Source organism: Malus sylvestris, chromosome 16, assembly GCF_916048215.2.
Source record: "Malus sylvestris chromosome 16, drMalSylv7.2, whole genome shotgun sequence".
NCBI classification, from domain to species: domain Eukaryota; kingdom Viridiplantae; phylum Streptophyta; class Magnoliopsida; order Rosales; family Rosaceae; genus Malus; species Malus sylvestris.
The window spans coordinates 28,714,359-28,731,025 of NC_062275.1; the positions used below are offsets into that span (position 1 = coordinate 28,714,359).

Sequence of the window (16,667 nt, forward strand, 5' to 3'; positions counted from 1 at the left end):
TTGAGGGTCTCCCACCCTCCGTTCTCGATCAATTGTGGGCATTTGTCCGTAGGGTGTCCTTGCCTGGAACATACGCCACACGCACTTACATTTTGAACTTTTGGCCCTTCCACAACCTGAGAAAGCAAAGTAGTAAGGTTAGCCATTTGATTTTGAAGTTCGGTTATGGCACTTACCTCATTCACTTGGTGTTGCCGTGGAGTGCCTCTTTGTCCAACACCTTCGTATTGTTGAGCGTTCAATGCTCGATTTGCAATCAAGGTCTTTGCTGCCGTGGGGGTCTTGTCCACCAATGCTCCTCCCGCCGAGGCATCTAGCATTTGTCATTCGATTGGTAGAAGTCCCTCGTAGAAGTATTGTAGAAGAAGCTCCTCCTTCATTTGATGCTGTGGACAAGAAGCAACAAGAGATTTAAAACGTTCATAATATGTAGGAAAAGGCTCACCTTCTTCTTGTTGAATTCCACTTATCCTTTTTCGTAGGAGAATGACTCGAGAGGTTGGAAAAAACTTCTCTAAGAAAGCCCGTTTCATGCTCTCCCAAGATGTGACTGTTCACGGGAGCTAATTCATATAACCAATCTTTCGCCTTTTCCATAAGAGAAAAGGGGAAAGCCTTCATCTTCAATATACTCCCGTCCACGTTTACCGGAGTCATGCTTGAGCAAACGACTTCAAACTCCTTCAAGTGCTTGTTTGGATCTTCCATGGACAGCCCATGGTACTTCGGAATGTGATGTAACAAGCTTGACTTCAATTCGAACTCGGCAGTTTTGTCCTGAGCCGCCCTAGGGTATTGGATACATAGAGGTGCGGCATTATCCAATCCCGAAGCGGAAAGCTCCTTGATCGTTCGGTTGTCCGCTGCCATGTCTTCGACTTCCTCTTCAATTTCAGAAACGGACTCGGAACTTGCACTTGATTCACTAGGTTCCGGGTTCTTCCTCTTTCGTCTCAACTCACGCTCAAAATCGTCGTCAAAGTCTAAAATATGTTCTTGAACCGGATTAGAACTCCGAGTCATAAACAAGTACCTAAAACAAGAAACAAAATAACATAAGAATATGATCTAATAAGAAAAACGAAAATAACAATCCAAGGGATTAGCAAAGTTGCTAATCCCCGGCAACGGCGCCAAAATTTGATATGAAAATTAACTAGCACTCAAATTAAACCCTCTTTTTATCAATTGTAGCAATGTATGTAAGTAGGGATCGTTCTAGACCGGGGATTAGGAGGGATTGCAAAATCACTTGGAATTGACTCAAATATGTAAAAACAAGTTTAAAATACTAAACTAGACTCAAAGAATGCAAAACTAAACTTTAAAACACCAAAACAAACCAAAAGACTCAAAACAGCACCAAAACACTCAAAACTGCCTTAAAAACACAATCTGGGCAGTTTTGAACACTAGACACAAACTTGAACGAAAATTGGTTTTAACTTGACCTAAGACACTTAAAAAACACAAACTAAACACTTACTAACTAATTTTGACACTTTAAAACAAAGGGGGATTGGTTTTGGACGAATTTAAAAACAAAACAAACTTTGTAAATTAGAACAGATTGTAAAAACGAATTTGATTTAAATGGAAGAATGGAAGGCTAGCTAAGGGGTTCATCTCCACACATGTTATACTTGCATACAAAACGATTTCCAATTGCTTTTCAATAAACCATGAATTTTCAATGCCCCAAGTTAATTAGGTCCGCTTAAATGAACCTTCAGATTTTCCTAACGTTATTGAATTGGATGATTGCATACGACAACCCAAAACATTCCCCACAAGTCCCCTACATGATTGCATAATAGAGATACAAGCAAGAATCATTAAGTTCTATGAAAACCATAAGCATTGACGAAGCACTTGTTATTATGATTGCATGAAACTTATGCCAAGAATTTACTTAACTCGATTGAGATCATCAACCTTTACTACTTGTGAATATAATTCCATAACGATTAGGTGAAATTTCCTTATATCCTAGCATTCAATTTATGCATGATAATTAAGCGTGCACTCTCAACCAACACACACAAATCAATGTAATTCACGTAGATAAGTAAATTGAATTCATAACTTATGAAACGCAATTAGAAGTAATCAAATCATATCACAAGCATAAACATGTATTTCGAATCCCCCCCTAGCCAAGGGGGGGTTTAGTTCCTCATACGCACAAAACAAAGAGAATTGAATTTAAACATTGAAATCAAAGGAAAAGAAACACCTAGAAATTCCAGCGACACGAACTTGAATTGCATGAACTTCCAAGCTTCCTTCTCCTCCTCCTTGGTGCGGCAAAGGGTCTAGGGACAGGTTTAGGGCCTTAGGTGTATGGATGCATGGTTATGGAGGAATGTAGTAGTGTTTAGGGGATGGGAATGGTGTGGCAAGAACTTAGAACTAGGGGGAATGGTGTTTGGTGGGTGCGGCAGAAAGCAAAGATGAATGTATGATGTGAATTGTGAATTATGGTGAGTGGTGTGAATGAATGGGTGCGGCATCATGTATTTATAGGGTCCTAAAAGTCTAGCAAATCAGATTAGGACTTGGAGGATTAAATCCCATCAGGAAAGGGCTTAGAAATCTGAAATAAAAAGGGATAATGCTTCCTAGGTGCGGCAGGTAAGGAGATGAGGTGATAAGGCTTCTAGAATGCCTTGCAAGGCAAGGAAAATCAGCTTTCTAGAAGGGAGAGGTGCGGCATTATAGGATAGGGCAGATTAGGGCTTCTAGAAACCCTCAAATGCAAGGAAAACTCACGGCAAGGATGGATAAGGTTTTTAGAACAAGGATAAGGTATCCTAAATGGATAAGGATTCATCATTGCACTTGGAAACTTTGCCTATTTGGAATAGGAAACCTTGTCTTTGTCATTCCTTCTTCATCTTGGACTCCTTTTCCTTCTTGGACTTGGAAAACTTCTTTGTTGCTTCACTTGAGACCATTTGGATTTTGACTTTCCTACATCAAGTAGGAAACCTTGTTTGAGTAGGAATCTTCATTCTTCTAGGAATCCATCTTCAACTAGGAATCCTTTGTTGATTAGGATTTCATCTTTTAATTAGGCGCTTTCCTACTTCGACTAGGAAACCTTTTTTCAAGTAGGAAACATCATCTTCAAATCTTCAATTTCGTCCATCCTCTTGGCTCCAAGCATATGATGTCCATTCCAAGCTCTAAATTGCTCCAAAAGGCTCCAAAATGCATCCTTTTGCATACTTTGCCCTTAGAACCTGAAAACACATAAAACTAGCTTAAAAGACTACTTTACTAAGGAAAAACACTAGAAATGCACAAGAACAAGCTAAACTAAGGCGCATAAATATACTCCTATCAAAGACGTCAATGGTAAAACCATCATATCAAATATATTGTCCATGTGTCAGATGTGAAAATTAACTTGACACACAAATTAAACCCTATTGATGACAATTGTAGTATTAAGCAAGTAGGGATCGTTTGATGCGAAATATATTAAGCACACAAATTAAACCCTCTTTTGTCAAATTGTAGTAGAGATGTAAGTAGGGATCGTTCTAGACCGGGGATTAGGAGGGATTGCTAAACACTTGGAAACTGACTTAAAAACTCAAAAACAAAGTTTAAAACACTAAATTAGACTCAAAGAATACAAAACTAAAGGTTAAAACGCTTAAACAAACCTAAAACTCAAAACAGCAACTAGAAGGCTCAAAACTGCCTAAAAACCACTTTCTGGGCAGTTTTGAGCACCTACACTAATTTGGACGAAATTTGATGAAAACTTGAATCAAAATACTTAGAAACACAAATCAAAATACTTTCTAACTAATCTAAGACTTCAAATGAGAGGGGGATTTGTTTTGGACGAAATTTAACACAAAACAGAAACTTTAATTAACACAGATTGTAAAAACGATTTTGGTGAAAAGGATGGATAAAAGGCTAGTTAGGAGGTTCTTCTCCACACATGTCACACTCGCAAACAAAACGATTTTCAGTTGTTCTTCCGATAAACTATGAATACTCAACGCCCCAAGTTAACCGTGAATTGCACTAATTAACCCTCAGTTTTTCCACAAGTTATTAAGTTGGATGATTGCATACGACAACCCAAAACATTCCCTACAAGTTCCCTACATGAATTGCATAATAGAGATACAAGCAAGAATCATTACGTTCTATGAAAAACATAAGCATTGACGAAGCATTTGTTACTATGAATTGCATGAAACTTATGCTAAGAATTCATTCAACGCGATCGTTTTCAAGCGATCTTCACTACTTGTGATTATAAGATTGTAACTATTAGGTGAAACTCCCTCATAATCTAGCATCATATTCATGCATGAAAACTAAGCGTGCACTCTCAATCAACATACATAAATAAGTATCAATCAAATAGATGAACGAATTGAATCCACAACTTATGAAATAACAACTGAATGTAATCGAATCAAATTGCAAGCATGTACATGGTTTCGAATCACCCCCCAACTAAGGGGGTTTAGTTCCTCATACTCACAACACAAAGTTTATTGAATTGAAACATCAAAGACATAAGAAAGATTACACCTAAAATGCCAAAGAAGTCCACTTTGAAATCTGCACAGGAAGCTCCTCTTTCTTCTTCTCCTTGCTGCGGCAGAGAGGGTTTAGGGGGTTTTTGGATGGTTTTGGATGACTTTGGATGAGGGAGAATGGTGGAAAACTATCTAGGATAGGTGTAGGGCACGGCTAGGAAGGTTTGGGGTCAGAGAATATGGATTTGGGTGTAGGTTGGGCTCGGCAAAGGTGAGGGACAGGTTCTGGCGTGAATGGAGTTTGCTGGATGTGTTTTTGGTTTTTAGAAGGGAGTTAGGATGGTAGGGTGGTGCGGCAAGGTGTGGGAAAGAGTTATGGAGGTGTGGAATGGTGTCTAAAGGTGGAGGATGGTGGCTGGAATGGACTAAAGGCTGCGGCAAGAGATGGTTTTGGTGATGGTGGCTGCGGCAAGGTGGGGAAAGGGAGATGGTTTTCTGATTTTTAGTGAGAGGGAAGATGATGTTCGGCTAGGGTGGTAAAACACAAATATATAAGCACCTAAAACCCTAATGAAATCAGATGGGCTAGGGTTAGGTGCGGCACTTAAGTGAACATGGGCTAGGGTTTGTAAAATAGGCTTCTAGGATGGAAAGGTGCGGCTTGGGTTTAGGAGGAATGGACTAGGGTTTAACATGGCAGATTTTAGATGATTAGGCCCTAGGGTTCGGCATGGGTTGAAGGTCCACAAGGAAATTTGGGTTTAGGTCATCTAAAAGCCCAACGCCAAGAATAGAAACTCTCGAAAATGGAAACCTCCAAGAATAGAAACTTCCAACTTTTAGAAACTTTGGTTGCCAATTCCGATTTAGGAAAGATCGACCCAAAATGGAAACTTTTAGGCATAGCTTTCCTACTTCAAGTAGGAAACCTCAAATCTTCAACTCTTCAATTCCATCCCAACCTTGCGTTCCAAGCATGTCCTTTTCACTTCAAGCTCACTTTTTGCTCCAAAAGCTCCAAATTGCATCATTTCATGTAATACGTCCGCTAAACCTGAAAACACAAGAAAGTAGCTTAAAAGACTAGTTTAATAAAGAAACCATAACAAAAATGCATAAGAACCAGCTAACTAAGGCGCATAAATATGCTCCTATCATCGTTCTAGACCGGAGATTAACTAGGGATGCTAATCAACACAAATAAGACTTAAAAATACTAAACTAGACTCTATAGACTCCAAACTAACTTAAAACACTCAAAACAACAAAACTAGATGAAATTGACTCAATTCTAGACCTAACAAGTGATTTGGACGAAAATAAGACTTAACTTGACTCAAAAGACTAAAAGAAAATAGGTTTTGACTCTAAAAACAAGACTTAAGAAAAAGGTATTTTGTTTTGACGAAATTAAAACTTAAAAACAGAAACTTGTAAAACAAACTTAAGAAGACACGAAATTGATGAAATAGAATGGTGAAAGGCTAGTTAGAGGGTTCCGTCTCCACACATGACATATGCATACAAATCGATTTCCAATTATTCTTTCGATAAACCTTGAATGACAATGCCCCAAATTAATTGTATTGAACTAATTAATTCTCAGATTTCCCTAGATTCATTGAATTGAATGGAAAACGCATCACAACCAAATTATTCTTTATCAAGTTCCCTAACTATGGAATACGCATGATATAAACACTTAACAAAGATCATTAATTTCAATGGAAACCATAAGCATTGACGAGGCATTCATAACTATGGAAAGCATGTTACTCTTGCCTAGGATTTACTTAACACAATCGTGACTAGCGACTTTTACTACTCATGAATATAAGTTCATAACGATTAGGTGAAATTTCCTTATACTCTAGCATCAAATTCATGCATGCAAACTAAGTTGGCCACCTTAATTAACATACAAGAACAAGTTCTTAATAAAACAGATAAGCAAACCACATTCACGATTCATGAAACAATAATTGGAGGAAATCAATTCATATAAAACATATGATCATTAGCTTCGAATTCACCTCTAACTATAAAGAAATTAGTTCCTCATGTTCGCAAATAAACAAAGATATTGAATTAAACATTGAAAATAAAAGATGGAAAACACCTAGAAACGCTCCAACGATCCCAAAGGCGTAGGCATAGGCACGGCACCAGGTAGCTACTTCTCCTTCCTTCCTTGCAATACTCACGACACAATGAGGGGTGAATGTGTTTGAGGGATGTATGAGTGTAGAATTATATGGTAGAGGGTGGTGAATGATTTAAGCGGCAAGGGTTGGTATTTATAGGGTTAAAAACCCACGGCACAAGGTAGCAAAGGAAAAGGATTTTGAAGGCCTAATTTGTATAGGAAATTAATACACAATCCTTGAAGGAAAAGGGTCTTCTAGAAGTCAGAAATCCAAAGGAAATAGGGAGAATAGAATCAGGTTTCTAGAACTTCTAGAAAGGTTTGGGGCGCCAGATTTGTAGGACAAGGAATAAGGCCTTCTAGAAAGGTTGTTTTGTGGCTGATTTCCTAGAAAAACAAGGGATAAGGTGCGGCACCTTTGTAGGAGTGGATAAGGGCTTCTAGAAACCAATTTTAATGTGTTTTATTTGTATAATTATCCCTTAGAAATAGCTAGAGTTCAGGCACAAACTGATTTCGAAAGAATAAGATAAGATAAGGCTAGTTTGGATAAGATAAGGTTGGATAAGGTTTTGAATAATGTTCCTTATTTTGAGCTGATTCCTTATCTTCCTTGACTTGAATTATTTCTTCACTCTTTTTAGCACATTCCTAGCCTCTTGAACTTCAAATTCGTCCATCCCTCTTGCTCCATTCATAAGCTATCCATTTGATGCCCAAAACAGCCTCAAAATGCTCCAAATTGCACTTTCTTGCCAACTTTGTCATATGGACCTACAAACACACAAAAATAGCTTAAAACACTATAATAAGTAGAAACTAACTATGAAAATGCAAGAAAACAAGCTAACTAAGTCGCATAAATATGCTCCTATTAGTGTCCTCCTATTGGAAGTGGTTAATTTATAACTCCACAAATGCCCATGCATCCGGTTGTATTTAAGTAGGAAACAAAATGAGATGTACTTCCTGATTGTATATGATTTCGTAATTGAATATGACTTTTTTTCAAGACAAGTATGATTTCAACTCATGGAAGGAAAAAGTTTCCTTCATTTCTCCAAAAGAATTTAATATAAATAAGAGATAGCCCTTGCTTGAATTCTCACAAAATCCTCACTTCGAAAATTCAGAAATTGTGTAAAGAATTTACAGAGAAAAAATCAAAGTAAGAAATTTCTTATTTTATCTTGCCTCCTCCTTTTCACATGTAATGGGCTAGCGAGTAGACAAGCGAGCAAGAATGGCCCAAGCCTTAGTCCGTGGGTGTTGGGGTCCATTGATCACCCTACTGGTTTTTTGGGTTGGAGTTGTTTTTGTTGGGTTTGGGGGTTTCAATCACCCAATACACAGGGCAATTGGTTGGGATGGAGTTGCTCATAGATTATCTCCAACCCTTAGGTTAAAACATAAAATTATTAACCTAAAAACAGTTTTTCTGCTCTAATAGTTTCGGTAACTTTTTGTAAAAATAAAATTTATGTTGAATATAATAACTTATTTTATGAACATTTTAACCTAAAATCTTTAGATTCCAATAAAAGTTGAAAATTTACTAAACCAACCCATGAAACATGTACTATAGAGTTTTTTGGTGAATTTTGATTTAAATAAGTTTTTAATTGTTTTAGCCGTTGAATTTAGTTTTGGGCCATTATATTTTTTTTTTACTATTAGATTTAATCATATTTGATCTCAACCGTTGAATTTAATGTATTTAAAAAATTAAATTTGAATCTAGACCTTTAGATCAACCAACAGTCCAATAATTAAAACTGTCAGATCGAAAAGAGCTGTTGAGCTCGTTTTGGTTAGCTAGACATTCTCATCAAGGGCGTGCCCCACTTCCTGTTAGCCCTCGCACGTATCGCGCGTTGGGCATGTCGCCTTATTGCGTCCTCTACTATTCTGCAGATGCCCATGCACGCATAAGGTAAACATTTTTTAACCCTGATTGGAATTCTAGGTTAAATTTGTCAGAATTTTAGGCTTTAACCCAAAACTCATTTTACGCCCAACAATTGAAGAAGAAATTAGTTAGTTAAAACTTAAATTTTAGATTTAACTCAAGGTCGGAGATGCCGTTATATAATCTCGCGGCCCACCGATTCCGTGGCACCATCCACGCCATTTTACCCGTTTACTCCTGTGTTTCTGGTGAAAAAATGCCTTCCACGCCGCAGTCAAATATCCCTCTCTCACAGCCCATTGACTAACCCACCTCCACTCACCACTCACACTCCGTAACGTGACACGTGTTCCTATCCTCCAATCAAATTTCAAACATGAGCCGTTTGGTCTGTACTCACCAGCAGGTAATTTATATCAGAAACCCGCGGTTGCTGTTCGCGACTTTGACCCTGGGCCTCTCACTCCCACAAAAACCCATAACACTCGATTTTCACTACTCTCTATCTCTCTCTCCTGAAGCGGTCATTTCAGGGGTTTGACGGCGGCGATCTGCTCTATCCCTGTAAGATTGATTCTCTCTCTCTCTGTTTCTCTCTCTAAATCTTGCTGTTGCTCTGCTAATTTTGTTCAGCTTCATGTCAAAACCTTTTAGAATCAAATCTAGCTGTTTGTTGCTTAATGTAATCTGGGTTCTCATCGGTTCAGTGGATAATACCAATGTGGATGTCTTTGATTTTGGAATCTGTGAGTTGGGTAATCTGTGTTTGTGAGCAAAAACTAAAGGGGAAGGGCTTTCTCCGATTTGATTGAGAGAATGTTGGATTCTGATTTACTTTTGTGTTTTTGGGAGATAGTGTGAGTTGGATTGGACCGAAATGACTTGCTTGACCTTTTCTTCAAAATTCCATGCTCATATATAAGTTAGCAGACAAACATTAGTACATATAATTTTCGGGTGCATTGTAGCAATTCATTGGTTTATTATTGATCGAGCCAAAGTTTTGCACTTTTTTCTGTATAGATTTCTCGTCAGTATCAGGATGATCTTAATTCACAGTTTATCTGTGTTATTCTTACTTTTTTCTTCAGGGATTGACACCTTTTTTCCAGTTCTTAGTAACTATGGGTAGCAGTCCAGCACCATTTTCAGATATTGGCAAGAGAGCAAAAGGTATCGAGTATAAGATTTGCTGCATTACTCTTAAAATTTTTTTTTCTTTCAAAGTTTTATTATTATTAAGGTGAGGGGGAGGATTCGAAACTGTTACAATAATTTAGGGAAGGGGAGAGTTTCAAACCCGGGATGCATGGGTGAAAACCCACCAACACTCTATCCTCTAGAATATTGTACCACATGCGCATTACAGTTAAAGATGGTTTTTGTTTGTTTGTTTGTTTTGTTTTGCGGCTTGAGTAACCATAATTTGTAAGAAAAATGTTTGAATATAACATTTTAAATGCCGAAAGTTGGAGCCACACAATTGCAGAGATGAAGTCTTTCCACATGGCTTTTTCTTCTCATAAATGTTATTCTTTCTTGTTTCATGTTTGTCTTTTCTCTTCTGAGCTACAGTATTTTTACTTCGAATGGAATTTCAGTTGTTTATAAAGTTCCTTTTGTCTTTGTGCAGATCTATTGACCAAAGATTACAACTTTGACCAGAAGTTTACCCTGTCGGTGGTTGGCTCTACTGGGCTGGTATTCTCCAATTCAATTTCTAAATTTGAGATTCTTTCTTCCAGTTCTTTATTTTAGCTTTTTGATTTAATGGAGAAACATTTAACATATAATATGTGTTTGATTGAACTCTTCTATAGCTTGGCAGAAATCTGTAGTTTTTTTTTCACCAACTTTCTCTATTTTTATTATAAAGTACAAATACTTGTTAATAGCCTTTGTGGAAAAGAAGAACGATGGTTGTGTAGTACGTTCACTTACTTTTCCCCCAATATTTGTTGTAAAAAAATCAATACGAATATTGGACACCATCAAAATAGTTAATAAGTTTAAGACTGTCTCTAAACAAACTCCCAATGATTATACATCCAAGCTTTCATACCCAACATGACACTTGTGTGTGTTTGCGTAGCATTGGCAAATCTACTTTATTCAGTTACATCTGATGTTAAGATAGGTTTGAGTGCATGCGTAGATCTGAGAATTGTATTAATGCCCAGAATCTGTTTGCTAAGATTCCTGTAATAATGTCTTAAATTGATGTGAAACGCGAAGCTTTAGATATGTTAGTGCCCACATCTTATTTTCTACCACTGATACTTACCTCATGCAAAAGGAGCCTAAATCAGCTAGGATATTGGTATCTCTCGTTCACAATATTTTTCTCTTGTGGTTGGGACTTCTTTAGGATATGTTTGGATGAGGGATTGAAGCTAAGTTAGCAAGGAATGGATCACAAAAACTTAGATAGAGGCAATTAGGAATGCCCTTCATGAGCATGACAAAGATATATGGGAGGGTTTGCAAATGACAGCATCCAAGTAGGGATTTACAAATCCATCTCACATGTCTTTATCTTGCTCATGGAGGGCATTCCAAATCCCCTCTAGTCTAACATTTTCCAGTCCATTTCTTAACAACTTGGTCTCACTCCCTTGGGACTTGGAAGTCCCTTACCCAAACATAGCGTTAAATTTTTTAATGCCAATGTGTGGCAATATAATTCACATTTTGTCATGAGCATACTGCCATGTCTCTCTCATCATTGTCTCAGTTCGAGGCTATGTGTCCTGGCAAACTTTTATGCTGATTTTCAGTCCTTTAGTAACTAGTAACCTATTATTACTCAAAATGAACATCACTCTTGTCTATGGGTTCAAGTTGGAGAACTAGAATGCTAATTATCCTTCTTATTTTTTGGAGTTTATGTATATGCAGTTCTTTCTTGTCATTTATCACATACGTTCGTGCTCTTTTCTCTTTTCCTTTTGATAGGTAGTGATGCCTAGTATTGCTGCCCGCTTTGTATTCTTCAAGTACTTTTTCCTTAAGTGGTTATGGAAAGATGTGTATTTGGGCATTTAAGAGATGTGAGAAACTAATGCCGACTTAGACTAAGAAACATTTGTGCTATGTGTTTTTTTATTTTAGAAATTAGTGATATATTTTTCAGCACTCAGTTTTTCGACTAATCTGGCTTGTAATCTTCAATTTGGCAGGGACTTACAGCTAATGGTTTGAAGAGGGATGAAATTTTCATTGGTGATGTAAACACTCTGTACAAGAGTGGAAACACTACTGTGGATGTGAAAGTTGATACTTATTCTAATGTAAGTATTTTATTTTGTAATAAATTTTTAGAGTTTCCATGCGTTTGTTGAGAGTAAAAGGCATATTCTCACTGTTATTGCGAGTATTTTCCTTATGCTCCACTTTTTGCATTTTCTACTGTGTCTTCCTTATCTGACCACAACTGTGTCTTCAATTTTACATTTTAAATTCTTTGCAGGTAGCTACAAAAGTGACTCTGAGTGATGTCTTGCCATGCACAAAAGTAGCATTGAGCTTCAGAATACCTGATCACAAATCTGGCAAGGTCAGTGAAATTCTGCTCGCAGTACAAAAACAAGAACCTTAAAACAAGAAACCTCATTTTCACAAGCTTATTCTCGTTGTCTGTTAAAAATATTTTTTTGTCGTAAATTGAGCTTTGAGAGATGTGTTTGTATGTGCGATTCTTGAATTGAAGTTCCTAATGGTATAATGTGATGATCAAAGTCAAATTCAGGCTTATGGGTACACTTCTTGACTCTATTTTTTCATGTAACTGTAGCTGGATGTGAAGTACCTTCATCCTCATGCGGCCTTTGATTCCAGCATAGGCCTGAACCCAACCCCTCTTTTAGAACTATCAGGGACAATTGGAAGTAAGGATCTTAGTTTGGGTGCTGAAATTGGATTTGACACAACATTCTCTTTGTTGACCAAATACAATGCTGGGATCAGCTATAACAAGCCAGATTTCTCTGCAGTGCTTTTGCTGTAAGTCTTGATGAAACCTCATTTTCCTTGTTTGGAGAAGTAATTATTCTTGTTATCTTTCTTCCAGTTCTAATAGCTTATGTCTGTATGATTCCGTGGCTTTCCTTGAAATCCTGGTGCACCCCTCATATACTTTCATGTGTGTTCTCAATTGTATAATGCTATAAGCATTTGACATGTGTTTTTCATGTGTCTGATATGGGTGTGGCAAATCATATTTCCCAAGTCATTATTATGCAATCTTTGTGCAAAGTAATTGGGAATTGATTGGATGGACCCCTCATTCTCTAGCGATTTTAGTGTAAGGTCGTACAAATACTCTTGTTTCAAGTTATGGCATAGATTGCAGTAAATGATTGAAGAATCTGTAGCCCAGGAAAATTACCGCCTGTAGTTTGTTGGAACTCGGATCTCGACTTCAAACATCCTAGTTGATGGTGAAGGTGATGTTGTGGTCTAAAAATATGTTTTAGTGGAAATGATAGCAAATCGGAAGTTCATGGCCAGGAGCTGACAATGATGCCTTCAAGATTGCAGGGAATTTTTGGTTTTTGGCTCTTACTGTTGAATCTTCATGAAGTCTGATTTGAGTTGGTTGATAGAATTTATAAACCTGATATTCTTCATTGTTGCAGTTGAGAGGAATACAATCGCTTTGATATTTGTGATTGGACGAACTTGGATGTGTTTTCAAACATGAAGTAGTGTTACGTAGTTTTATGTCTCTGTGCTTATTGCTTCGTGTGTTGGCATTGAAATTGAAAATAATTTTTTTCTTTTGACGCAGGATGGACAAAGGACAGACATTGAAGGCATCTTACATTCATGCTGTTGATTCCTTAAATGGAACTACAGTTGCTGCCGAACTGACCCACAGATTTTCCACCTACGAGAACAGTTTTACCCTTGGAAGCTCTCACGTAATTGATCCATTCAATGTAGTAAAAACACGGTTCTCCAACAATGGGAAAGCTGGCTTGCTATGGCAGCGTGAATGGAGACCAAAGTCACTAATAACAGTTTCAGCTGAGTACGACTCGAAGGCTCTTACTGCATCCCCAAAGGTAGGTCTTGCCCTTGCGCTCAAACCTTGATATGGGCAGTCGCTTTGATCATTTCTATGGAAAACCGGAATACAATCAATCTTGTTAAATTTTTCCCCTCTGAAGTTGAGGAGTATCACTTTCGAGCCACATTATATTGGAAAAGTAAGCATTTGGTGTACCGATAAATGTTTTACAGCATTGTTTGGGAGTTGGACGCAGTTTTTGAAAATCGTATAATGATCTTAATGCCGAAGCTAGTGCGAAATAACTTGTATTCTTATGAACTACTATTTCGTATCAGAAGGGTTTTCAAATAAGTGAAGACATTTTTTTGTATAAGAGAAACACTCGGAGAGTGATCTCGTGGATTTTTGCTCGTTCGTTGTGTATGCAAGAAGCATTCAGAATTTTAATGCAATTTCCTTTTTAGAAAGATGTTTCGTTATCAAATATAGCACTCAGTCATTCATTTTTCGTACCACTCAGTGCTATGTACCATTTGAAGAAAAATTGGGGTTATAGCAATATTTGGATGCTAATGAAAGTTTCATTTCATGAGTTCATCAATGGTTATTATAGTCTCACTGTTTACTGAAAAAGAACCAATAATAATGTTTCTGAAAAGTAATGTATTGGTTTCCAAGTGTTGACGAAATACTGTTTTTCCTCCATATCATTTTGGTGCGAAAATTACTTAACACACAAATTAAACCTTCTTGTATCAATTGTAGTAAAGAATGTAAGTAGGGATCGTTCTGGACTGGGGATTAGGAGGGCTTGCTAATAACCTCTAAACTGACTTAAAAACATATAAACAAAGTTATAAACACTAAACTAGACTCAAAGAATTCAAAACAAACTCAAAGAACTCAAAACAAGCTAAAAACACTCAAATCTGCCTAAAAACACAAACTGGGCAGATTTGGACTCTAAACACACTTTTGGACGAATTTTGGTTTAACTTGGTTCAAAATACTTAAAAGCACAAACTAAATCAGTTTCTAACTAATATGACTCAACAAGGTAAAGGGGGTTTTGGTTTTGATGAATTTGAAAACAAAACAAGTAAATTAAAGAACTAATGAAATCTGCACGAATTTGAGTAAATTGAATGGATGGAAGGCTAGCTAGGAGGTTCTTCTCCACACATGACACACTTGCAAACAAAACGATTTCCAGTTGCTTTTCAATAAACTACGAATTCTCAACGCCCCAGATTAACTGTGAATTGCACTAATTAACCCTCAAATTTTCCTAATTTCATTGAATTGGATGATTGCATACAACAACCCAAAGCATTCCCCATTGGTTCCCTACATGAATTGCATAATAGAGATACAAGCAAGAATCATTAAGTGCTATGAAAATCATAAGCATTGATGAAACACTTGTAACTATGAATTGCATGAAACTTATGCCAAGAATTTACTTAACACGGTTGTGACGAGCAACCTTCACTACTTGTGAATATAAGTTCATAACGATTAGGTGAAACTCCCTTATATCCTAGCATCAGATTTATGCATGAAAATTAAGCGTGCACTCTCAACCAACATACACAAATCAATTTTAATTCAAATGGATAAGTAAATTGAAATTACAACTTATGAATCACCACTGAAAGTAATCAAATCATATTGCAAGCATGAACATGGTTTCGAATCCCCCCTAGCTAAGGGGGGTTTAGTTCCTCATACTCACAAAGCAAAGATAAACAAATTTATACATTGAAAACAAAAGAATGAAAACACCTAAAAACGCTCCAACAATCCAACTTGAATGACAAGCACGTCCAAGGGTCCTCCTTCTTCTTTTTGTTGCGGCACAAGGTGTGGTTTGATGGATGCGTATGGATATATGGAAGGGAATGGCTAAATGTGTTTAGGTTGGATGGAGATCACGGCAAGGAAAGGGAAATGAAGGTGCATGGAATTGTGTTTTTGTTGTGGGAATGTGTAGAATGGTTAAGAAGAAAAGACTCTGCCTTGCGGCATAATGTGTCTTCCTCCCATCTTCCTAAACTGTTCGTGTGAATGTGCCTTTGGATAGATCTCCCCCCTCTTTTGTTATGGTGAAGGGTGGATGTATTTATAGGCTAAGGAGAGGACCACCATCCAATAAAGGTGGTATTGGTGTATGTTGTGGTAATAAGTGGATGTAATGGGTGTAGTGGGTGAGTGTTGTGGTAATGAGTGGATGTAATGGGTGTAGTGGGTGAGTGTTTGGTAGTGAGTGGATGTAATGGGTGTAGTGGATGGATGTTTGGTAATCAGTGGATGTAATGGGTGTAATGGGTGTAATGGGTGGATGTTTGGTAATGAGTGAGTGGATGTAATGGGTGTAGTGGATGGTTGTTTGGTAATGAGTGGATGTAATGGTGGGTGTAGTGGGTGGATGTTTGGTAATGAGTGGATTTAATGGGTGTAGTGGATGAGTGTTTGGTAATGAGTGGATGTAATGGGTGTAGTGGATGGATGTTTGGTAATGAGTGGATGTAATGGGTGTAGTGGATGGATGTTTGTAGTTGTAGGTCAACACACTTGCACACACACATGCTGATTTCTAGCCTTCTAATCTTCAAAAACGTTCATCCTCATGTCTCCATGCTTGCACTATCCAATCTTGGCCCAAAATTTTTCCAAATAGCACTTTGTTGCCAACTTTGTTATTTGAACCTACAAACACACGAAAATAGCTTAAAGTACTAAAATAACTAGAATTAAACTAAGTAAATGCCAAGAAACAAGCTAACTAAGTTGCATAAATATGCTCCTATCAAATTCCCCCACACTTAGCTTTTGCTAGTCCTCGAGCAAAACAAAAGAAACAAAATGAAACAAAACAAACAAAACACAACCTAACCTTCCAACATTTGCCTCAGGGATTTCCAATGCACATGACATGTTAAAAATCATCATTCCCATAGATTTTTGTTATCTTCACACTTGAGCACAAACTTAATCACAGTCACTACTTACTAGCTCACAATTAACCAATTAAAACAATGTTTTGAATGTAGTAACATGCCTTAGAGAATTTGCTCAATTCCT

General features: G+C 37.3%; 1 protein-coding gene across 1 annotated transcript; it reads left to right on the forward strand.

Moving 5' to 3' along the window:
* The first annotated feature begins 8,975 nt into the window (after positions 1–8,975).
* LOC126607353 (mitochondrial outer membrane protein porin 4) lies at positions 8,976–14,050 on the forward strand. The gene is made up of 7 exons (XM_050274905.1): positions 8,976–9,133; positions 9,661–9,742; positions 10,203–10,270; positions 11,749–11,859; positions 12,039–12,125; positions 12,363–12,571; positions 13,359–14,050. The coding sequence occupies exons 2-7, from the start codon at positions 9,694–9,696 to the stop codon at positions 13,663–13,665; spliced, it is 831 nt and encodes a 276-aa protein (XP_050130862.1). The 5' UTR covers positions 8,976–9,133; positions 9,661–9,693; the 3' UTR covers positions 13,666–14,050.
* The last annotated feature ends 2,617 nt before the right edge of the window (positions 14,051–16,667 follow it).